The sequence below is a fragment of the Haliotis rubra genome, unplaced genomic scaffold, assembly GCF_003918875.1.
Source record: "Haliotis rubra isolate DU_JTF1 unplaced genomic scaffold, ASM391887v1 Scf168, whole genome shotgun sequence".
Taxonomy (NCBI): domain Eukaryota; kingdom Metazoa; phylum Mollusca; class Gastropoda; order Lepetellida; family Haliotidae; genus Haliotis; species Haliotis rubra.
In genome coordinates, this window is record NW_025765647.1 from 331,321 (window position 1) to 358,206 (window position 26,886).

At 38.9% G+C, this 26,886-nt stretch overlaps 1 protein-coding gene across 2 annotated transcripts in view; it reads right to left on the minus strand.

Moving 5' to 3' along the window:
- The window catches only part of LOC124272268 (dachshund homolog 1-like), a 90,286-nt gene that overhangs the window by 49,556 nt on the left and 13,844 nt on the right, over positions 1-26,886 (minus strand). For both annotated transcript variants that reach the window (XM_046707433.1, XM_046707432.1), the window contains exon 2: positions 7,493-7,614. In XM_046707433.1, the coding sequence (XP_046563389.1) occupies positions 7,493-7,614 (122 nt within the window). The remainder of the gene's footprint in view (positions 1-7,492; positions 7,615-26,886) is intronic.

A 26,886-nucleotide genomic window follows, 5' to 3' on the forward strand; every position in this document is an offset into this window, starting at 1 on the left:
ATGTTGCAGTTTAACATTAATACCCTGATACCCCCGAGCCAGCCATTCCTTGATGTATCATCCCAATGATGAGCGCAGGCAGGGAAACAATAAGTACCATTATTCAACGTCTTTTACTATGATCGGGAACCTTCTGCTTTTTGGGCAAACTCCTTACGTGTTTATGACGTTGGCGGCACTGTAAGTGGACAGCCTTGAAGTAGAAGCCGAACAATACAGAGGGTGAGGTCCTTCCGCGAAGGAGAATAGTCCCTCCCACGCACGATTCTACTGTCGCTAAGATCATTTTTACACACTGAAGGTTATAAATGTTGGACGCCCCATGGATTAAACATTCATATTTCATAAATCTGGATGACCATTTACCGAGGCGTATTAATAAATGCGGTGTACGCCCCAGTCAATGTATTCATACATCTAGTACTTCGCACAATGCGCGTCAAATACTTAACATATACACCATAACACTTTAGAAGGATTAATTATCCATGGCGAGGGCTGCCCTATTTCTTTGTTATGCCCCGAATCTGATAAGGTATGTAGTGTTCACAGGCACATAAGAGGCACACAGAACAAATAAACTGACTGACTGACTGACTGACTGACTGAGTTTTGGTTTTACGCCGCTTTAAGCAATATTCCAGCAACATCACGGCGGGGGACACCAGAAATGGGCTTCACACATTGTACCCATGTGGGGATTCGAACCCGGGTCTTCAGCGTGACGAGCCAACGCTTTAACCATTAGGCTACCCCACCGCCCCAGAACAAATAAACAACTAATTCGGAAACACAAATAAAATATTAGGACATTATTCCAGAGTAAGCTATTTCGGATCAGGTTGTGTTTTTTCTTTTGACGTTATAAAAAAACCGGTGTTATATTTTGCAGAACCGGTAATGCACTATTTGAAAATATGTTTAGCTCACCTTACTATTTGGGTGAAATGTTGACACTATCCATTACCAGTAATATTTACACAATATGCAAAAATGATCATGACCATTTAATCCGAGTGAGTGAGTGATTATGGTTTCATTTCACACCCTTCACTAACAATAGGCCGGTTTACCAATTTTTCATCATTATAAGTTCAAACATAAGTTCTTCACTGTCTTCAACCAATGATATGAATCGGATATTGTTGAATCAAACACCTTATTTTATATGAAATTCTGGTAACGATGGGTAGCCTAGTGGTTAAATCGTTCGCTCGTCACGCCGAAGTCCCGGTTTCGATTCCCGACGTAGGTACAATACGTGAAGTCCATTTCCAAAATCAAGATTCCATATGAAACTTAACGGCATCTAATACAGAGTTTAGATCCTAATTCATTCATTTCAATTTCAAAATCCATATCGATAAAGGTGAGCTACAGTGACTAGCAGCTTTATTACTTTTTGCATTTGTTTTCTATTTATCCGTATTTAAATAGAGCACAGGGCGTGGACCGTAATGACACACGGACAATGAAATGCGTGATTACGCATAGAAATATTTTGCAACGAAACCACTCTCATATTTAGGAGGTCGTGTACACCGCGACTACAAAACAAACTTCCATATTCAAATAGTAGATCAAATCTCACATCCACTGATTATGCGGAGTTCAAAGTTGTATATTCGTGGCGTGACTTGTGTCAGTCTCTATTGTTTGCTTGCTACTATGTATTGTTACGGTTTAAGTTTCTTCAATTCCTTGGCGTCAATTCCTATGTGCGCTTATGAATTATGATTATGAAACTAATAGTACCGTATTCATTGACAGGTGTTGAGTGAAAGATGACACGACTTGTTGATAAATATTGAAATGTGAATGTGTTGAAACACATAATCGGGTTTTGTCGCTGCGGCGTTTATGTTGAACGTGTGGATAATATGTGGCGTGTACACGGAAACCCTTTTAATCTGGAAACGGACAATTGTAAAAAGGACACGAATCAAAAATTATCAATTACGTGAAAGCAGCATGTAGTTGCATTTTTCGTATAATCTTTACAATGAAACCCCGTTAATTCGGACAGTACATTTATAGGTATTGTCCGGATTAACGGGGTTTCGTTGTTAGATAATATGAAAATTGGGATTACATGCTGCTTTCGCGTGTTAATCCGGATATTGTAAGCCCGATGCTTTAACAATCTACACACACTTTTACTTTCACGGTTCGTGTTTCTTTAATCGTTATTTCCAAAGCGAAGCAATGAGAAGCGCTTTGATGTCGCACCCTCGAATCAATGCATTTAAGCGACAGGGAGTTTGGTCGATGAAATCGCAAATAATTATTCCATGTGAAATACACAAAGACTAAAGTTTTATCGGTTTGCAGTCCATTTCCTACAATTATAGAGAATGCTTGAGTTATCTTCAGTCGTAACTGATAAATCACCTGTGCTATTCCAGGGCGAATGTAGGTAGGACAGTTTTTAAATGTTCGAAGATTGGTACATTTCCGTTAATTTCCGAATTAAGTCACTATATGGATGGAGCTAGTGCCATCATTACCCCTAAATCTCAACCCCAAACCCTTACCATAACCCCCAACCCAACTCCTCAATCCCAAACCCCAAACCTCTGATGTCCTTGTATCGTTTATCTTGTATCCGTGGAATTTCCGATACAAAATATTTCTTTTCCAAACGTTCTGCAACAAGCCAATATTATCTATTTTTCAACCACACTAAATATTTTTCATAGAAACTCACTCGTGTGAACGAAAACATCCTTTGATGAGCGAAATAGACAAGTCCATTGGTACATTTCACTTTCAATACCTTTCATGAGTGAATTCGTAGTGTGTTTCAATTTATTTTACCGTCAGATTTAATCCTTCAAATCTGCCAATCGATACTTAACTGGATTGTGCTATCGACACGAATCCATGTAGATTTCATTACATTGTGAAATTGACATGTTATAACTTCACACACTTTGTAACGTAAGTTAGTCCTACCTGTGCATTGCATCTAATCCCTACCTTAATTTGATTCCGACCCCAGGAAAAGTAATTCATAGTGCAATGAACACGATCACCCCTGTGTGCATTTCTTTACCTGTCAAACTAATGAAAAAGACATCATGTTTTTACAAACATGAACCCATAGTCGTTTCCATTATCATGTACAGATCTAACGACTGAGGCAAAGAACGTAGACAATTTAGTCGTTAAATGCAAAGCTTTCCGTTCTAACCGTCTCTGAAGACTGTTCTTGCATACAATAATGTTTCTATAAATTGCTCTAATCACAAGAAATTCTATAATCCAACCCATTTCATTCTATTTAACTGCTGCAAAACAATTACACTATTCTATTGTCATTTCCCATTGAGTAACAGCCCGAAACACCAAAATCGAGTCCCCTATGAATTAATTCTTTTTCTGCTGATGAAAATCCATATGGTATTTTCGCGACTGCATTAGGTGTAATTAGCTTCCAAATGTCCTATTGTCCAACATTGTCACAATCCATTTCTACATTAGTGGTCTGTTTGACACGTTCGTCGTGATGAAAAACCCCTCCCCAGCATATGTCCGTTTCACCCAGACCATCTTCAATGTTTTCAGGTAACACAATGAGAAATTTCAAGAGCATGACGTGGTATTCTTATTCCATATCGATAAGTGCATCGTTTTGCTTTAGGGGACCACAGACAGATAAGATTAAACGGGTTTCATTGAGTAAATATAAAATGCAACATTTTAAGTTATTAGGACAATTACAGCGTATTTATACGATTATGAGACTCTGTCAGCCTCTCCATTGAGCGATTGGAAGAATGAAATGGTGAGCCACGCGCAGGTACGCACAGGTGAAATTGATTAATTGCAATGTATTACCGTCAAACTACAGCAAGCTTTAAGAGCTCCATGAGGGTAAGGAAATTGACATGCGTCAATTTCAACCAGGAACAAGATTTAAGCAAACGTTTCCAAACTGGTGTAACTTTCAATTTCATACAAACCACTGTTCTTGCAGTTGTGTAACATCATTCAAGATTGTTTAATGGTGTTTGTTAAAGCTAAGCGCAAAGACGGGCATATTAATTTCGGTTTCGATTTTGATTAATCTGTTGAATTATTGCATCAAATTAATTCACATCATCGATAATTCATACGGAGGGACGTTTTAACGTGATTACCTCAGCTAAGTATACTGTAATCCGCCATACACATTAACGAAATATATCAACGTGTATTTCACATTCTGATGCAGCAGTGAATGTAAATTTATTTTTACAGAAATATGTTCCAATGACACGCTATTAAAACTGCGAGTTTGACTTTTGACAAAGCTTTATTTAATTGGTGCCAAAAATGTAAATCATTATTTGATTAATCCCGATTTTAACACATTAAATACATGTCAGTAAGGCATTTTAATTTCAAAACTACCCGTCATTAATCATGTTTGAATCAACAACTGTTGCAACCAGATTTTGTGGGAGTTATTTAAGGATTAAAGACTGGTCTCATTATCTCCCAAACCTTCCCGATTAACTATTAAGTCTGTCAGACGAAGAATGGACGATGACGCTTTGTTCAGGGAGTGAAAGCAAGCCGTTTATATTCTTAAAGGATCCCGAAAAGGAAGGGGAAAGACGAAGCCAGCAATCAATAACAAAAATACAATGTCTGACAAGTTTGTGAGGATAAACCAGCAATTTCTTGGGCTTCATGCTCAATGGTGCTCCTACCTGACCAATTCCTCAGCCAAGTCACCGAGCTAACAATGAAGAGAGTGATCAGATATCCCGTCTTTGTTGACGCCATACAACGCTGTTGTTTCAGCGGTAGAACTACCATTTGACTATTAGTGGTTGGTGGATTCATAGAATTTCGGTATAGATTTTCGTGCTCGGCAGCAATAAATGATCAGCTCCTAACAGCTCGCGAACAGTCCTTGCCATTGATTTTTCAAAGAAATTATAAATTTAGCGAGTGCAGTTCAGCACCTATGAAACTACAGGTACACTATCGGCAAGGATTACCCCGATAATCGGCTTAGGTTTCTGCTGGGAGAAGGGGGACTGGATTTACATGCATCGTATTAATACAGATGTTACATGCTAAACAAAATTATTGCCTTCAAATAAGGTTAGGCTAACATTGCCTGTTATCTTTGATTTTTTGAAGCCACAGTAAAGAAGAATCAATGTTTAAATCATTTCGGGTTTCAGAAGTAGTCAGTTAAGCGGTAAGCGTTAACACTGATGTAAAGAGCAGTTGGCAACATGGTATGTTCTCAAGATCAAAGGCGTTATGCTCAAAGAAAAATATGATGAAAACAATTTTCAGCGGGTTTTTGTACACGTTATTCTGTAGGGTCTTTTCATGTTTAGAACTGCCTTGAATTATGAATGAGTGTATGGCTCACGTCGGTCTCTATTGCCTGACAGCGAATACGGCACGATGGGGAACAAATTCAAACTACTTAAAATTAACGCTGTCAAGTTAAGTTTTCAATAAAATACGCATACCAATTTGAAATTCATATTTTCGGGCGGACAAAAATTTAGGGGAAATATGATGGCATGAAATTGAAGATCCGTCACTGGGCGTTGAGGTGTGATTCCTATTGTCAGTTATCACTGGTGATTTATCATAGCTCGCCTTATCCAGACCAAATATTGCAGAAAGGGCTGTAACCACAGTACAGTACTGACTGACTGACTGAGTTTAGTTTTACGCCGCTTTTAGCAATATTCCAGCAATATCACGGCGGGGGACACCAGAAATGGGCTTAACACATTGTGCCCATGTGGGGAATCGAACCCGGGTCTTTGGCGTGACGAGCCAACGCTTTAACCACTAGGCTACCCCACCGCCCCCACAGTACAGTAAACGACATGCGCACTTTAGTGTCGTTCTTGATGACGATTATTTTTCTTGATCTGGCAGCATCATCTCCGTGGTTGGCAACGTCATCACGGTGGTAAATGACGTCAAACTTTATGACGTCATACTTTACTAAACACGTCTTGATGAGGCAGAAATTCTGTTCAAAATGGCATCAAACCTTTCTCCCTCACTCATACACAATAGATACTGACGTAATGATTTCATTGGAAGACATGAATACAGTAAATGCTCTGTATTCGAGTTTTATAGCAATATACGTGAGATATACGGAATATATAAGTCTTGAATCGCAAACTCTTTACGGTATTTCGCAGAGGTTTTACGGTATTTGGCTCAAACCTGCGAATGTTGCACATACGTCTACGCAAGCGTGGTCCCTGAATATGTGCAACATTTTCATATTTTAAGATGGACGTCATCAAACTCTCGCCTGTCTTGACGAGATCAGACGCCGTCACTGACCCTGTGGTGCTATGGGCCATACTACATGCCTAGAACAAGACTGGGCCCCGTTTCACAAAGCTCTCGTAAGCCTAAGATCTCGTAACTTTACTGGTAGCATTCGTACCTCCTATACTGTAGCATAAGAGGTACGAATGTTACGAGAAAGGTTACGAGATCTTAGGCTTACGAGAGCTTCGTGAAACAGGGCCCAGGACAATAGGCTTGCCGCATTTGAATCACGGTTTGGACTTGAGTACACTGTGGTGCGTCCCTTTGGGAAATATAAGAACTGGTTTCACTTTGTATGATTGGAGCTAGGGGACTGTTGCTCCTGAATCAGAAACAGATACAGGGTTTGGAGAACGTGCTACACGAAAGGGAATCAAGTGACACGCGAGTTACGCCCCCTTGTTGAGAAAAGATGCACTGGTTTGGGGTTCAAACATGTAACATATTGAGAGGCTGGCTGGAGGGGGGAGAGGGGGGTAATGGTGGTGGGGAGGTACAGAGGTGGTATATTGGAAGCTGGGATGCGGTGGGTTGGGGATGTTGAAGACGGGGGCTGGTGATGATGTAGATGTCGGGTGGTAGCGAGGATGGAGTTGGGGATGTTGAAGACGGGGGCTGGTGATGATGTAGATGTCGGGTGGTAGCGAGGATGGAGTTGGGGATGGTCAGGAAGGAAGTGTGAGTGAGTGAGTTTAGTTTCACGCCGCTTTTAGCAATATTCCAGCAATATCAATGCGGGGAACACCAGAAATGGGCTTCGCACAGTGTACCCAGGTGGGGAATCAAACCCGGGTCTTCGGCGTGACGGACGAACGCTTTAACCACTAGGCTACCCCGCCGCCCCCAGGAGGGAAGTGGCATAGTGAACTACTGTAAGGAGTTACCATGTCTTTGCAAGGTCCAGTATGTTGTGGTGACGTCGTGATGGGGTTAGACTGTACAATGTGTAGCAGGTATGTGATGGATGTAATGTGTGAATTAAATCATAGCGATAAGCCATGATAGCAGACGTTCAAAGTGGACCAGATATATCTGTCTTTCCTCAATCATGCACTTGGATGTACTCTGCTCTGTGGTCGATTGCGTGTAAACATACCATGATAGACGTCTTAATGTATGTGAACATATAAGCCTCATGCCGTAGATGTTCAAATTAAATCAATTTTAAGATAGTTACCATAGAGCCTTGGGTCGAACTGGTAATCACTTCCATCAAGCCGACTCTTCTTCAGTTTTTCTATCGTCTCAGGGCTAGCATGTATAGACGGGGACCTCTTCGGGGGACGACCGGGCCGCGCACTGAAACACGCAATATGGCGATGAACAGCCAGAAAATTCAAATTCAAAGCAAAAAACTGCAAATATTAAAAAACATATGTTTGTCATTCAACAACTGACAGGTAGTTTCAAAGATGACCAACAAACACGAATCCGTCTTGAAATGTTATTATAAACGAAATAAATTAATGTTCCAATTTCGTACTAACTGCGGTGAAAAGTAATCATAGTCTGGAGAGGAACCATTCACCCCTCGTCTTGTCACAGTTAATGGATTTAGGTAATTAGGAACTAGTTGGCTGTCTACATGGAAATGTTAATTCGAGAAAATAATGATAGCTGTATCTAAAAGATGCTCAAGCAACTTGGTTTGAAAGTATTGAACAATTCTCAATTCCTTTCTTCTCTTTGTTCATAAAAGCGGATTCGCAATGGACTCGTTCTAAAGCATCTGCTGAAATGCGGAAAGTAAATACTGGTATTTCTATGGAAGATTGCGAAATCAAATACAAGGAAAGTAAATTAAATACCTTTACCATCAAGGTTTAAAGTATACATGCATTAAGAAGTATCGACATCTGCATGGAAGTGTACCACGCTATTGTAGTCGATGCATTAATGCATTTTCAAAGCAAGGGAAAACGTATCTGAAAAGGACGATTAGCATTGTGTTTAAGAGTACATAACCATCCATGAATTGAAAATATCCACTGCTTAAGTGAAGAGGTGGATTCTATTCAAATGCAATTGAATTTTTCGATATACCCTGCTGGTCCCCCACACAAAGACTAAATGATGCATATTCCTTTTGAAGGATGAATGCTTGTTCGATGTCTGTAGTTAAGGGTAGAGTAGTAAAAATTCTTCCCATTGGCAACGATCTGTGAAACCGCTTATTAGTATCATTACTATGGCGGGTGTCACTTTTATATTCAGTCCATATGAGTAGACTTTTTTCAGAGAACAATCCCTATATCTCATCGTCTTCCGCTCTGGATGTCCACAAGGTACATTACACTTAACAATAAAATCTCTATTCTTCCTTGCCCGACAGACGCCCCTGTTAGCCTCCCGAAGCGATGTCCATCTGCCTTATAAAACTTGATATATTCCCCCGCATCTGTACACTGTTTATTTATGTTTAGAAAGCATCATTGACAGTAACTAAATATGGAACGACTCACAGACCAGTGTGTTGGTATGCGAGGTCCGAGCGCTAATGTTGAAATGCCACACCAGGATTTGCTTATATCGTGGTTTGGTTTTGATAAAACTTGCCCCGAACAATTCAATGTTTTGATTTGTTTATGGGCTTGAATTTGAAACCGTTGGGGCTGACAATACCTCCGCAGTGTGCCTGTTGTGATGAACACACGAAGGATGAAAATTTAATTTACTACGTCCGCCACACAGGCAGTCTGATTCGGGTGACGAGAAAAATAACACAACAACAAACAGGGGAATGTCAACTATATAAAAAAAACGACGGAGGTGGATTGAAACGCTACACCATGGGCGAATACAACACTAATTGAATTCAGGACATATCTGCATAAAATATTCCTCTCAGTCAGGCTGATTGGGACAGTCGCTCTGACTAGTAACGAATCGTGACAGTTACGATATCTTTAATTTGTCAGCTAATACCTTTACACATCTTGTAGTTCCATACCTTTGTGTGAAACATCAAAGAGTCCCGGTTTATTCTCTGTATCATTTGAATAAATCTCATTTGCCACGTAGTATTGTGTTGACCCGTTAAGAAAAACTGCTTAAACCCTCACCTGTTGATTCTTGCGTCTAGGGGGTACATCCTGGACCAGGTGATGACTAGCAATAATATATATTTCAAACCGACTGCTATAACACAAACCTTATTTTTACAACCCGAACAGTCATCAAATATTTAACTATTTGCTTTGATAATACCTGGGTCAATACAACCGCATAATGTTTCAAAAGACGAAGTGTAATAAAACCCGAAATGAAATATTTTAGAGTATGGTATCGGCGACACAAACGGAGTGGGTATCTTTTGCAATATGCTATTATTTAGTTTTCATGTTTATTTTGTTATTGATGAAGATGAAATGAAACGCTTTTCTGATAAAACGACAGAAATAATATTTAGATACCTTTTGAGCTGGAATCCTAACAGGCTAAGTTGAGTTTTACTGGTCGCTTCAGCCGAGATTCATATGAAGGGGATTGAGTTTATTAACTAATTATAACCTGTACTGTTATATTTACATTAAACACAATGTATTGCTGCCATATCTGAGTGCAGAGCTTATTTAAAAGTTTGAGAAACAGTTTTCTAACGTTTAATTATAAAATATCTCTTAGCCTCCAGGATGTTGGAGAGCTTAGCGCGTCAAGCTGATTGCAGGGATGCCCTGCAGGTACCGTTAAGAGATATATATCACTGGTTCATAAATATTAATCGACGTTAAACGAACGTTTTTTAAGGAACTGTTAATTGCATCATTAATATGACATTAATCTACGAATTATAACAGACACAACCAGGTCAACTTACATAAGTACGTAGCAGGGTATGTGGAACCAAACACCACAAGAATTAACAATATAATACATAAACAATATTAATTTAGCACTCGTAAGAATGATCATGGATTAACGTCTAGTTTCTTAATTGAAAGACACACAGAGAGAGATAGATAGAGAGAGAGCGAGAGAGAGAGAGAGAGAGAGAGAGAGAGAGAGAGATTATTGACAATTGACCGTCAGTGAAATAACGTCTAGTTTCTTAATTAAGAGAGAGAGAGAGAGAGAGAGAGAGAGAGAGAGAGAGAGAGAGAGAGAGAGAGAGATTATTGACAATTGACCGACAGTGAAATAACGTCTAGTTTCTTAATTGAGAGAGAGAGAGAGAGAGAGAGAGAGAGAGAGAGAGAGAGAGAGAGAGAGAGATTATTGACAATTGACCGTCAGTGAAATAACGTCTAGTTTCTTAATTAGAGAGAGAGAGAGAGAGAGAGAGAGAGAGAGAGAGAGAGAGAGATTATTGACAATTGACCGACAGTGAAATAACGTCTAGTTTCTTAATTAAGAGAGAGAGCGAGAGAGAGAGAGAGAGAGAGAGAGAGAGAGAGAGAGAGAGAGAGAGAGAGAGAGAGAGAGAGAGAGAGAGAGAGAGAGAGAGAGAGAGAGAGAGAGAGAGAGAGACTTCATTTCCTGGGATATCCATCTTCCCTAGTTATTACAGGATTGTTTTATGTAAATGTCACTAAACATTTTTAAGGTTGTATCAGGAATGGAATAAATAAAGTGTTAATAATACCTTCTGAATACAGTATTATGTGATTGTAGGCCGACATTGTTCAGTGGCGTAGCAGACGCTTCCAATATTTCTTTAGGCAACAACTGGTCGTCGCTCGACAATGAAGTTCATTCACTATAAATGTATTAGACTCCAAGGAACTCTTATTTGTTAGAACATTCTCTGTTAGTCTCGCGTTAACTGTTGCGTAAAAATGTCAACAGTGTGAAGCGATTCAATTTGACAAGAAGCTGTAATGGCTATTTGTATTTGACATTTAAGACAACATTTGTATACGAATCTCAAACCATAGCGTCACGTGGTTAAATTCTTGCACAAGCCTTTGTTTGTTAATACAATGCATGTTTTCAGTCGTGATTATTAAATCATCTTTTGGGAAAATTTCTAAAATAGTTCTCCAAATGTAATCATGAATGCATGTGAAATACATATATGAGGTGTGGTATGGTTCCGCCATTTCGAAGGCTAGGCACTTAAAGCGCTAGCATATGTGAAGATGGTAATGTAATCATATATTTGAACGATTCAGATAGCATGTCTTCTACATTTCATGAACATCACAGGAACGATCAAAGAGGAAGTCAGTCCTAAAATCCAGAAATGAGCCATTTCATTACTGAAACAATATTTCCTTCTCTGATATACTCACAGCGTATGAAACGTTCACTGAAACATACGAAACTGAAACATCATTAATGTAAGCTTCAATTACATCTCTTCAAATACATATCCTCTGAACAACGAATTATCCACTGCCATATTAATATTACGTTTCATCTCCGTTGTGAAAACCATATGCATATTTCAATGATTCATTAACACAATGTCAATTGTATTTTGCTTCATAAAATTGAATTTATTGATTTTAGAGTGAATACGTATTTTAACAGTCCCTTAAACACAGCCAACATCTCTATCTGTCCCTATCCTCCTGTTGCCCACTCCTTTCAAATTATCCCTCTCGTTGTACCTCAATTCGGATGGAGACCCCCTAGTGGCTTGAAACGAGATATTCCAGAATTTCAAATATCATTATATTTATTTCAATTCATGCATAACGCTTGAAAGAGCCAGAATCACGTTTCACATAAACGAATTGAATGGCGCTTGCAATAGAATGTAAAACCTACGACCGAGCTGTCAAATCTCAAAACTGGTTTTTTAACTCTTTTCTTAGTCGTCTTCCGCAGGTGCTTGGCTAATTAGCGACGAGGGGAATAATTACATTGTGGTATATCTGGCTACTGTTTATTCCACATAGGTAACTCGAGACCCTCAAAACAGGGTCCCTGCCTCTTTCCACCCAATTATAGGACATTTTCCGATCTACTTGCTCTATCAGGCAATATGAGAAACTCCACCAGTGATCACAGCCAGACTTTAGCAGAGATTGGACCCAGGGGGACAAAGATCTTTTCAATAGACCTATCGTAAAGAGATCAGATTTCTCTCATTCATTCGTATCTCGCCCTCTTTCTAGATTCTATACCCTTTTAATCAATTCACACTGAAACTACGATCCACAGCCCGCCGTCGTGCCGAAAAGATTCGTATTTAGTTCTAGTCACTGACTTCGAATGTTTTGGGGTTGGCTTAGCTCGACTCCCGCGCTCGACCACAGGGCTCCGAAACTGACAAGGATGCTTTAAAGTTTTTGTTATCATTGAGTCCTCAACTCTCACCTTGGTGAGAATATGGGGATCACAACAAAACAGGCAAAATGATAACTAAACGATTGACAACGATAAAGCAAAGGATGTGTTCAGTCATGGCTAGAAAATGTAGATACACCAGAGCATACAATTCTTAAGTGCAATAAGAATCCCGGGGCCCGATTTGAAAGCCGATTCGGAGTAGTTTTTAACAAACAAATAGATTTGTTGTTCGAATACTGGCGAGAGGGAACACTGCGTATGTTATCTTTATTTCATTTTCTTCGGTCTGCTTAAGATCCCATGCTGAGAAAATGATATTTATTTTCAATTCAGTGGTTGTTGACGACTTCGCCGACGACAATAATGATGGAGGAGCCTAATTCATACACCTCGTGTAATCCTTACGACCGCGGGTGTTTCTGTATGAGAGGGTCCATTTAACAACGATTTACCTCAAAGCCAAGTATGCACAACTGACGAGCTACTAACACAATCCTATGGACCGTTCAACAAAGGGTGTAGTGTAAGTTCCAGTGACGGAGCGCTAAGCTCGATTTAAAAACCCCAACAATGGCCAAAATTATATTTCTGACATTCAGATATGAACATTTAATTCTTTGCAGTCAGCGTTGGGAAGCATTTGGATTTCCTGTGACGTCACTAATGACGTCACAAAAATCACACACGACACTTTTGAATCTAAAGCCATGCAAATGTTATGTGTTTTTTCTGAATGATTATCTAAATATGAGATCTAGTAATATTCATTTCAGCCGTCTTCCTTTGAAATCGGTGTCTGCCCATTTCAAAATATATCTCGGAAGATAAAGATCCGGCACAAAAGCTTTGCTATAATGCTTTATGTGTGTACAAAGCAATAACTAAACGTGTCTAGTCACCACGAATCCCCGCCAAGACCAAATTATTCTGTTTGTGATAGTTCATTAAATCAGATAAGTTCAAACTGTCTGTGAGACATTCATATAGATGGATACAGGACTTCGCAGCAACTCGTTTTTTTTCCTTATCATTTTTTCCTTTAACAAAACTGCAAACTCATTCGCACAGACATTTAGTATTATGCGATGGGTCAAGAGACATAAAGCTTCACCACCATAACAAACTAATTTGATGGCCAGATAGTGCGCCTCCAACATAAACTACCGGTAAAGAAATCTTATTGTTAGGCTCTTCATTCACACTCGGATACAAAGATGATATCGCCTATATTATAACGCTATCAAATAGCACGACGGGATCGGATGTCGCTGTTTGGAGTTGATCTTAGGGGAGATAACTCTCATTCTTGATGCCATCTCCTCAAAAGAGTCAGAGAAATGAAACGGGGACTATATTGTAAATCAGGGGACAACGCTTATAATCTTCTACCTGTGGGAGGTACACGTTTTATTCCTTCCTTCTTTGTGGCTGAAATTTTGACTGTTGGTTTTATTATTTGTTGACAAGAGAGAATGTCCAACATAAACGTCACTCTACTAGAAAAAGGTATAAAAATCTCATAAAATTCTTGAATTGTGGGAGAGGGTACAAATTAATTGTGGAACGGAAGCGGTTGAATTCACGAAAAGCTGCTCTTTATAACTCAAAACCGTCATTTTCTGCTCAATCAATGCAATTTAGGTTTCGATCCGTCAGTTCAAGTCCTGATATTCCATAATTTATTGAAGTGTGAAAGATGAAGGTGATATCAAAGTGTGAACCTTCCCCCGAGAAGAATATGCCCTTGCATTCAAATCCAAATTACGAACTAAAACTTCAGACAATAAGCCAGTCTTTTCAAATAAAATACCCTTTGCATTTATGAATAGCCCTACAGCCAGCCAGCTCTGTATGTTAAAACATGACATCGATACATGTATCGATTGCCAACATGGGGTGATTAAAGTGAATGTAAAATTTTATCGTTAAGCTGGTGTCAACAGGGACCAGATACGTCCTAATCTGACTCTTCCAGTTCCTAGAGAGGCATCTCACTGGCACAAGATAATGTGCATTGCCTATCCACAAATAAGAGTGTATTATTCTCCACTGTAAGAGTACATTTATTATTGTATTCTTGTACCACTGTATTAGAAGCATGTTATCTTTGGCAACGGGCCAACAACAAAATGGTCAGCTGATTGCTATTAGAGTTATAAAGATGTTTTCACTTCAAACTTAATATAAGTACATCATATGTCGCCCAACTTTTGATCTAAATGAAAAGATGTATCACATTTTCCATTAATTAACCTTTATGTTACCGTTCATCTGTATAAAATACCCTTTCTTGTTCGCAAAGTAAATTGAAAAGAAATGTTTAAAAGAACAAGAGCAAATACGAAACTTTAAGATGTCAAAGGGTTAATAGTGTGTTTGAATGAAGATGATAACGAGAAAGGACTATAACTCTCTAATTATTTTTATAATAAACGTGCGATTAATTGTTTCACATCACACAAACTAAGCAATGCCATAAGGATAATATCCCTGAACTAGATGCTGTTTAAGAAAGAAACACTCATTAGTTAAAAAACTTGAAAGTTTGTGAAAGTCAAACACGAGTAAAACACATATATCTTGGTAGTCTGCATATAGAAGTCATTGGTTCCATTTGATAAAAAGCTTGAATCGAGAAAGAATGCCTCTTTTTAGTTCGTAATGCACTAAGGTAAACTTAATTGATTTTGTCTTGTGAAAGTAATACAGTGTTCCCGGAATATGCTTTGGCCATTGCTCACATAGCAATGTCCCTTTTAAAACGTAATTGGAACCAAAAACTGATTCAGCTTTCTTATACGACCAATCTCATTCTCATTTGCCTTTAATTATCAACCTGTCAATTTGGGTCAATAAATTATGTCGAATAATCGGATTAATTAATGGGAACATGGAAAAAATGAATACCGTGTATATGACGTTTTTTGTGTGTTATAATGTAGAAGCTGACTTGGGTCGTGTATGGGGCTTTGTTTGATTGGCTATCAAGCAAAAGGACAAACATATTTGATACATTATCCAATGTCTGTCGTGTTTCATGTTGATGACGTTAGCGATATATGGCGACTGGTACCTGTGGGTGGTCCAGTGAAAGAGGGCCTTCAATGAAAGTACATTTTTCAAAATCCTTATTTAATAAAAGAATTTCACTCGGTGAAAACATGCTTTGACAAATAAATATTCGTGAATACTTTATGAACTGGGAATACTGTGGTGATGAACATGTGAGTATTGTACTTAGGGAATGTTATGGAGACATTTTGAACAAAGACAAGTCTTTTTCGTATTGGATTCGTGGTTGTAGTGAACTATATGGAGCAGTGTTTCTCAAACCCATCATTTATGACGTACGTTAGGAAGAGCGTTATTATTCAAATTATTATTACATCGGGTAATCAACAATAAATTGACTGTAGAGGTGTCATTAATGGAGGTACTAGCTGCATATGTGATGTAATTCACCACTTGGTCTTGTACCATGGGACCATTTCAAGTGGAACATTGTCTTGCCTGTGCATGTGTTTTGTAGGTGCCACCGATGTGTAAGGATACGTTGGCCTTTTCCGCGATATGATGTTTTCTATAGAGATTAATCAACGCATGCTTATGATAAAGTCGGAATCGTACAATTGTTATTTTTTATATTTAGGGAACGTGTTTTGAGGCTGAAATACATCCACACGACTTTAAGAATAGAACTCATCATAGATGCCAATCATGTGTGTGTTTTGTTATACTGAACACATAGATATGCAAAGAGATTATGTTTATTAATAATTTGAATAACTTGAAATGTAAACATCTTTTCTGATTATGGTTCAATTTTCATATATGAGATAATAATATGATCCAGGTGTAACAGTCAAAGAACACCTTAAAGGGAAGGGCTAAAAGGGTGGGAGGGAGGTGGGAGTGGAGGGTACACCCCCTTGCTAAAGATGGGGATACCTTTTGTGCAACACATAGCCAATCACCATGGAGTAGAGATGTCTAAAACGATTGATAATCGGAAATATCGTCGATGGGAATCATTATTAATAATTATCGATATGGAAATTGTGTAATCTGTAATATCGTACATAAACTATTCTGATGAAATCATTTAATTAAAAACATTTCTCAGAAAACACACAAAGTTAAGTCTTTTTTGTGGACTGCTCGTAAAGTATGTTCAGGTAATCCAAGCCTACATATGTCACCTCTCACCACTGATGTGAAATGTGATTTCTTCAAGATTATTAAATCATTTATGCTAAAAGTTACTTCTCCGATATTTATCGATAATCGATCGATATTCAATTAACGGTGATCGATGTCCATGATCTATATCGATAGCCAGCCCTACCATGGAGAAGACCGATAGTCACAATATGATAGTCACCGAAATATTCACTGCACCAGTAAATGTATGGAACACATTCGCTTTCACTTTCAGTTCAAAGACATCAGTCGAGGGACCGGTGCCCGAAGAGCATTAAAATCATTATCAGTTCTCAGGGGTATGAGAACCGGTCCTAATTCTCCCGCAGGTCACCTGATTGACCCCTGGACCGATCCAATGTCCAGCGAGCCTGAAGTGGACAATACGAAACGAGCGACATCGAGAAACAGATCCAACAACGGTGTAAGATCAACATGTTAGTTGTCTCACACGCTACTAGGCTATCTACAAGCTAGGCCTTGTAAGTCGACTGGTTAGCAATTTCACACATCGGGGCGTAACAGACAGATGGGGGTCGGGTGAAGGGGGACGGGGAGGTGCGAGAGGGGGAGAGGTGACCCTGGGGTCACGACCCTACTTTGACAACGATAGCTGCAGTATATTATAATCGGAAATAAAACTGGGAGCACAGGAAGCGAGGGTGGGGATTAAAATTCGTTGCCTGTGATACGGGGAGATGAGGGGCAGAGATGAAAGGGGTGTCCATATTTGTGCTTCTTAGTGTAGGAAGTGATGACAAACTGTCTCTGGAAATATACACTGATTAAATTGATTGACGGGTACGCATCCCCTGATTAAACGGGGACAAAAGATGGGATTGAGAGAAAGTGGGTATGAGATCAAGAGGAGAAATGACATGGAGAAATGTTTCAAACCTATCGAGTGTTGAGTGAAATAATTAAGGATGAGATGAATAAATAAGTAAATAAATGAATAAAAAGGAACAAATAAATATTATAAATAAATAAAAGTACTCTTTCCTCACGTCGGACAAATATTTACTTTTCAAATTAAAAGTCACAAACTCAACCCTTTTCACGCGAGAGGCGTGAGATAGCGCCCAGCCGAACAATAGTCGTGTTTGTCCGCCAGTTCGTTATCACCCAGGTTGTAACAATAGCAAGTGGAAAAGCTTCGGTTAATTCCCGTGGTTGAGACTGCAACAACGCTACCCACGACGGCATGGCAGGTGGGAACGTTCTCAGGCCGAGCGCACCTCCAATCCACGTTTGCATCAACCAGCCAGCCACTTCAAAAGAAACATTTACTCTTGTGGTATAATTTACACTCTTCATAACAGCGGACTGTCAAGAGACATACCTGAGATCTGAACAACAAAGCATATCCATGCCAGCTATCCCAGTATTCCTTTGTGAAAGGAGATTGTATTTCCCTTCGCTTTGCACGGGTATCGTAGTAATAATACAGTGTTGGTCACATCTGTTTATGTTAAAACCCAGTTGAAATGATCAAAACACAGCTCTCTAAGCCTGTATTGCCAAAGTAAATAGAAACATCGTGGATAAAGGCCTATTTTTCTATTGACTACCCAGAAACATCGTTACAGGAAAGAAAGATTCGGGTATCGTGACAGTCAGCCGCGGTTTTCCGGCACGATACAATATCTCCAGGACATGGCAAATGACGACGATTTGAAAAGTACAAATTTATCCGTCTTATTTCGCTCGGACTATTGAGAATGGAGAATTAGTAACACACACCAATATGGCCGACCCGTTACAACCGGATAACGTCGGGTTTTTTCGACTTGAACTGCATTTGGTTTGTATCGACTGTGGAGATTTGTTAGTAATCTCGCCGACATTTTGTAGTTTGTCTTCTTGATATGAGCATGGCAGAAGTGAATCCAAAAGGGGGATTTTAACAGCGTGTAGAGAACAAAGGCTAACATAATGCAGACGCATATTCATGAAAACTGAACAGTTTGGCGTATTGTTCGTCAATTCACTGCCGCCTGCGACAAACGGTATTTGCTTTTTAAGCTGCGCGAGCCATTACAACAGCAATTGTGTTGGAGAGTCAAACACACTAAGCGCCTACTGAGGCACAGGGCATTACCTCTGGTGTGCTTTCAAACCATGGCACCATTTCTTGGTACATATGTTTATTTTTTTACATTTGTTTAAAACATTTTTTCTTTGATTGCATTTCGGCGACTGCTGGAACTGAAATGGTGTGTAGTCGTGGCAGGTATTTCTAAATGCAAAACACATTAAGTGATCAGTTTTCTGTATGTTTGGATACCTTTGACAAATAAATTTGATTTCTCTTTGGGTCTTAGCTTTTGTTAATTATAACCTGAACGCAAAAGTTCCCGTTTGCTGTTTCAGCATCACGTAAGAGGCTGTCAGTGAATTCAGGATGTTTATAAGGTAATAAAACATTATTTCCATGAACTAAAAAGTCAAATTTAAAGTTGAATTTCAGCATACCTCAAGCGTCAGCTCAATCACGTTAATCCAACAAAGGAAACCTAAAATCCTTGGGATTAAGATTAGCATTAAAAGAATTAAATTTAAACTTAATAACAACATTTAAAGGAATTCACAAGAAAAACTGATTATTTGATCTCAAATATTATTATTATCCCTATACAAAGGATAGCTGTTTCCTTGGCGTGTTTCAATGAGCAGTAGTGTTACATTGCAATCGGCGTTCCCAGCCCTTGTAACGGAAGTGCCATTTAATTGATCTAATTAGCTCTTGGGCCTCTAACAAATAATAAACAATAGCAACGCTTACGACCCTTTTACCTATAGCACGAAACACGTAGGTGCCATTACGATCTCGGGGAAAGGTACATTCAAATACTCGAGTTTTATTTGCCCAAGTATACAAATTGAACTGACAACTCTCTAAGCAGTCAACTGTAAATATTGTTTTACACTTGAATTGTTAATTCGCCCTGTCGGTATTTATTTCAAACGCAGGTGAAAAACCTATGTAAATGATCTGGCGTCGCCAGGGCAGGATTCTTATTGCTGTGTATTTATTTTCCGAGCTTGGATTTATTAGATCAGAGTTTGATAAAGCTTAAAGGAGGAGACAATTAACCAAAGCAAAAGTCCAAATAGAACATCAACAAGTATTTGCTTAGCCCTACGTCTCGATAATATCCACCGCATTCTTTCCTCCCTCTGAAAGCTTTCTCATTTCAATTCACTCCGCTCCGTCAATTAAACGCCAGGGATATGGAGGTCAGTTGAAGATATGTATTTGTCCAAGCACAGTGACCACCTTGGTTAGAAGAGGGTACTATTCACTCAAGTGATGGTTGCCGAGAATCCACGATTTGGTCAAAGCATTTGACACGAAAGTGGCGAAGTAATTCGCCGTGACCGAATGCGTGTGTTTTACAAAATACGGGCTTGACTTCTGTGACGTCCGCGCGTGTTGAGTGTCACCTTTAACCCCTCTCGCCGGTATCTGACAAAGCAACGCTTTTGCTATCGCGAGAAACACAAAAGGACGGAAGCTGAGTGATAATGCTGAAAAAATCGTTAACGTTTGGCAAAACATTTGCGTAGTGTTTCGCAATTTTCTGTTACTTGCCATTGATTGACTTTTTTCTCCGAGCCAGTAGTCTATCCTTGTCGCTAATTCTCTTCATTTTCAAGCAGTTATCATATTCCGTAAAGCATTCACAGGGGCACAACCAGTCTTTATGAGCTGGTCTTATAAATCATCCTATTTAATCATAAATTTTGACAGCTGTGCTCATAATTGACTTACAAAAAGGCATTTATTTCCCTCCAATTGCACTTTGAACCGTCTTAACATAATGAGAAAACTATCAGAAGCAATTTGACAAGCTTTTACAGTTTTTATTAAATAAGATAGATATTATCATAACCACCATTTAGATACAAAAGGTTTTAGAAAATGTTAAATTTCAAAAACAGATTTACCCATTTTGATATTTGATATTTAAACATTAATATGCTTCAAAGTTTTATATAAAGTCAAATGCTATTGTTTGACTTTTGCCTTAAATATCCCCCACTGAACCCAAAGTTCAACCTACTTCCAATCGCAGTATCTAGACATGCATAAACACATTAGCAATATTCACCATGTCAACACAAGCAGGTATTATTTTCAATATGGTGTCCGAAGAAATATTCCTAATCTCGATCTTTATCCATGAACACTTGCTACGACGTGTAAAAACCTATACATGTGTTACCTGGTGATGTACAGGACATCACAGCTCGAGCAAAGTTTATAACCTTGTCATAAGCATCTGCATTGCGCCAATATATCATAAAACGGCGTTACTAAATTGTCAGTATTGCGTCGAACCGTGTGTGAAGTCCTATTTTGCTGTGTAGTGTCACAGAATACCTCGGACGCGTGTGAAATCGCACACGTGCCCTGAGATCCCGCGAACAATAGTTGAATATTCGGTGTGAAGCTAAACACTTTACTGAATCGATAGTCGAAGCCCAACTTGGCTATTTGCATGTAATCTTTCTTTGTTCGCAAATAACACAAATGCTCGTAATTCTGTCCCTTTAATGACTGTGGCAGGGAATTTGGTAAATGCTGGCTTTACAAGCAATTTGCTTTAATTCGTTAGTGCTCTTGTTTATTGAGGAATTTGAGTGTGTTTTTGTTATTTAACAATTTAAGGAAAAACATTTTATCGATGGTCGTATGATTGTTAAAACTCACATTGTATCACATAAATGTACATGCACATTTAATACTTCACTTGACAGATAAGAATGCAATCGTGTCCCAAACTTTCATTATTTGTTTAATGGGTTAATATTCATACAGGTAAATAAATCACTGAATTTGTACAAAGAACAATCTATTCAATATTGTCCAAGAGGAACCTATTTACCTCAAACGGTGTTCTATATATTGGACATTAATTCTTACCAATGAACAATAGATAATAACATCGATATATAAGGTTCCTGAGTAAATACTTAACAATTCTGTGGATGGGTGTTTGTATGATGTGGTGTGAGAACTATAACTATAAACACAGATATTTGATAAGGTATATGATTGATCGAACACTGGCATTTGAACTTGATTACTGTGAGAGGAAACATAACCATCAAATAATGTGAAACGAGTCTCACGTTTGTACTCAATGTCTCATAAACTGTACCCCAAACCCGCACCCGCACTCACACCCACACCCACATCCACACCCACGCTCACACCCACACCCCACACCCACGTGATAACAGCAAGAAAGGACATATACTCTGGATATAGTGTCTACAACTCACCTTTACTTAAACACTACCCCCAACCTAATACCCCTCTCCCTCACTCACTCCTCACGACTACAGAGGAAAGCATAATGAGAGCACGATGCACGTGCATGCATTGTACCTAACTATCATACCCTGTTTTTAATTACCGATCCGAGTTTCAACTCTGGATATGATACTGGCTATTGCTGTCCTTTCATTGGTAGCAAAACCCCGAAACCCCCTAACAGTTCTATCACTGATGGAAAATGATTGGGAAGTTTTGATCACTAACTGCTGTTTTCACTGCTGGAAACTTTTGATCACAAAGTGCTGTTTTCACTGGAGGAAAACTTTTGATCAGTAACTGCTGTTTTCACTGGTGGAAACTTTTGATCACAAAATGCTGTTTTCACTGGAGGAAAACTTTTGATCAGTAACTGCTGTTTTCACCGGTGGAAACTTTTGATCACAAAATGCTGTTTTCACTGGAGGAAAACCTTTGATCAGTAACTACTGTTTTCACTGGTTGAAAACCTCACTGATTGATTACTAACTGTTTCGTTTTCACCAGTGGGAAAACCTCTCATAAATAATATTTTTTACTGGTGGGAAAGCTCGCATAAGTAACAGGTTCTTATCACTGGTGGAGGATCTGTCGTAATAACTGTTCTTTGCTAAGAAAATCGTTATCACAAGGCACATGTTATTTGATTACTAATAAATGTTCTCTGAGCAGTGTCAAATGTCAGTGATGTGTGACAAAAGATGCTTGAATTTCGCCTTTCACACAAACACAAATTAATGGTATGTTTAGAGTTAATAATTTTAAAGTTTATTTAATTATAATATTACATACAGGATATTATAAAGTTGCTTATACTGGGCCTACTCGAGCGGTCCAAGTGCGATAAAACAGATGGCGTTTTGACAGGCTGCACGTGCTTATGACCCAAAGCAATAACACTGCCGACTAGGCAGACGCAGAGCACATTTACTTCTTGAGTACATTGAAATCATTCTTTATATCCGGAAAACAAAATACTTTTCTCACAGATTTGTTGTCTTTTATATGCAGTACAGTGTCTCTGCTTTGTCATATTTAACTCTGGAAGTTAATGTTTCGTCAGTGTATTACGTAACTATGTTTATCCTCATTTGCATAAATTTGCATAAATGATAACTAATACAAGAAATATGACGCATATCATTTCATGGCACAAACATTTTTGTCACTCGATTTTCTAGAAGATTGAAGATTAATTGAGAAAGGATAGATCTGAGCTTAAAAGGCAGGGTCGTTTAAAAACGCCAATTTGTGGTCATAACGGATTCAATCAAATTATATTATGATACATGTTGTATTTAATCTAGATTATTATCTAATCGATTTTTCCACGACCCCAAACACAGACCATTCATTCTTTCTTAAGACGTTCGTTCTCCGCCCTAACATTGTAGTTGGTAAATAGTGGGAGTTAGGAACTCGGCTGAGGGAACTTAAGGGCTTAAAATCTGTTTGATTTTGACTCTGTACGGGGGGCATGTTGAAAGATGTGTGGCGTAAGGCGCGTGGTCCCCTTTTAGAGAAGCCCCGGCCATTGTGCTGTGCCTCGGTCTCGGGCCTAACCTGTCAACGCCTTTGGGTCGTTTCTATTGAAGGCGCAAGGCATTTTATAGACCTGCAGAGTACTAAAGATCACTGAAGGTGTAAACCAACGTTGTACAGTCGTTGCCGAGTCTCTCTATAAACAGTCGGCACTGATTGAGCAATACATTGTGTCGAATTTTGTTTCGTTGCTCAGCGGAAAACGACGAAACATATTTGTAATGTGTGCCCTATTAAAATCCTATCAACTTATTAATTCAAGGGTGGTTTTCAATTAAGTTGCATCAAGAGTGTTGCGTAATTAAATCGAAAAAGCGTGTAGCTGCGTTACAATGGCCAGTATTGCTGTGACGTGTATGGAAGAATAGTCGACCGCTGCCAAACTCCTCTTGCTCAAACTCATTATCAGATGCGAGAATCACACTTTCATTTAATCTTTCCTATGAGAGAGGGGAGAAAATCGGAAATAATCCTGCCCTCTTGGCAAAATTGAGATCTTTTGTAGCAAAGTTAGAAAAAGTTGTCTTGCAGAGGTCTCGCTGGGGTACACGATAATGAGACTTCACGAGAGATTTCACCGAATAAGCAGAGAACAATCGCAAACCAAATTAATATTCTTCAAATTTCCAACTCAATTCAAGCCACTCTAATCACAAGCAAATGTGAGTTTCTTTCCCTTGCATGTCAATTCTTTTCCTTTGTACTCTTAACAGCTGTAGGTCGGTGGAGTAACGACAATTAAATAACGTTTCATTGTTTCGACAACGAGACCAAATGTTCCGAGGCGAAACGAAGAAACACTAAACACAGGATGATTAGACTGAGATTTGAAGTCTCTAATCTCTACAAACAGACATTCGTACATCGGCTCATCCCACTATATCTTGACAAATTCATTCGCATGGGTTAGGGATCAACATACCTTCCCTCCAGAGGGCGTTTGTCTTTAAGCGTTAGTCCCCGGATGACAACGCTGCTATTTTCGCAATAATTTCTCGGCCTTTGATAAATAAAATTGATTGCAATTTTCCAAATAAAATAATTATTTTGGGGGACTATTGATAAAGTGTCAGGAATGGGAATTAATTTGAGTGAATATTAGCCTCGGCGTTGCTGAAACCGCCGCCGTTGTTACAACACGACAACGTTGTCTTGTCGAATTAAAGGAAGTCTCACCGTCTCTTTGTGGTTGGAAGACGACCAAGCTTTCATTACACCTTTCCGGTTTTAACAAACACGCATCACACATTAGACATTTTTCTTTCGAATCCTTTTATGTTTTACCACCAAACAGATCCCTAACACCTGCATGTACCACAAAATGGCAGAACAAAGAAAATCACATTTTTCTGTGTTTCTAATTTTTGGAACAAGAGTGACACATTTATCTTTGCAAAGTGGCATTTATGACGCAGAGAAACATTTGAAGTAGCAAGTATCTCTTATCATGGCCAAATCCTCTACCTGTCCTGTCGAGAAGAGTTCTCACGCAAATAACAGTTAAAATGTCATCTAGGGTCTTCAAAGCCTACCTTGATAAAGACAGAAGACTCTTTATTTTATTGATTCAAACCTAAAGTCTTGAAATCGCTAAGTATGTCAACTACCAAGGGTCGTATTCGTTTAGATAACGATCCTCATTTTGCATCTTTGTAACAATATGCTTATCTAACGTCAGATGACAAAGGGACAGTGCATATCTACAAGATGAGCGATATTTTTACGTAAATATCGAATAGCTTAACTCGGAGGGAAAACACCACAAACCAGCAACCAAACAACTCCTGAAATAATTAACACAACTGGAATAAATACGTTTAAGTAAACCTTCAACACGAAGGTCCAATATCTTATTCGAGTTCGGCATTTCAGCACACAGCATTATTCGAATATTTCGATTCGTTTTTCCAGCACTTCGGATTTTGAGTCATTTCATTTACATATTTGTATACTGGCTGTCAGAATTGTTTTTATTATGATGTATAACACGACTGCACGTGTTTAGAACGTACAAAGACAGTTAATAATTTTGTATGAAAGATATGTCGTTTATAAACTTCTGTGCAAGAAGCTGATTTATGACGAATTCCTGTACGTGGAAACACGTTCTTCTTTTCTTGCCTTGGCCTTTATGTTGTCGTTATGAAATGTTAATCAGCTAAGTTATTGACAATTCTGTTATGGATTATGGCTCTATGAAAATTAATTTCTTTATAATTCCAACATATAAATTCCTCCCGAAGACTCGCCCTTACTACAATAAAACCCAAATCAGTTGTAAAGCAATACTAACTCATTAAGATTCTAAATGCAAAACCCTTATGGTTGTTGAGTCTCTGACAAGACTCGTTCTTTTGATATATTTGCAAGTGAATATTCAATTCAAAAACATTATTACTTGCCAATAGGTCGCTTCGATAAATAAAATAGTCAATTAATATGTTTTAATAGCGGAAGGGCACTTTACTATGGTTACTGCGCCTAGTTAAGCATTCAATAAAAAACCGCTAATTTGTGGCATAAATTGTCCGACTAATAAAGCAGATTCCTCTAAAACTATAAACTTAAAGACAACATTCACTGTGAAGATAAGTGGATAACAATTGTCGGTGTTCCAGATAGGGGTTCATATTATCAGGATAACATGGTCACTTGTAAAGGCAAATAAACCCTGGATAGGCCTATGGGTAAAATTGCCCCTTGCCTGACCCCTTCCTGCTCATGTGCAAACGAAACAACAACCGCCCCCTATTGTGCAAACTGAGCGACAGCCGAGGCATCATTTTTCACAATATTCTCAAAATGTGTATGCAAATATATCTACGTAACAGTGCCTGAAATTAAAATCTCTTTCTTGAAGTCCAAACTGATTTAGAGGAGGCTGGGTAGCCAAGGGGGTAAAGTGTACACTCTCCACGGCTTGAGACCGGGTTCGTTCCTTCCATTGGTTACAATCCGTCTCTGCCATGATATTGCTAAATTCGACGTAAAACAATTCTCTCAATGAGCCTAATCATTATATTTATCGAGTGCTTGGGTAGGACTGGTCCCTATCAGCCTGTGCTGGTCGTACGAGGCGAGGATTGGATGGCCAGGCTCGGTGACGAGGTTGGTAACGCGGCGGATCGTTGCTCGCAATATCAACCACTGGATTGTCTGGTCCAGACTCGATTCTTTACCGGTTGCCGTCACATAGCTGGAATACTGCTGCATGCGCCACTAAACAGCTAAAACACCCAACGGATCAATTTGTAATGAACTGTGCTGTG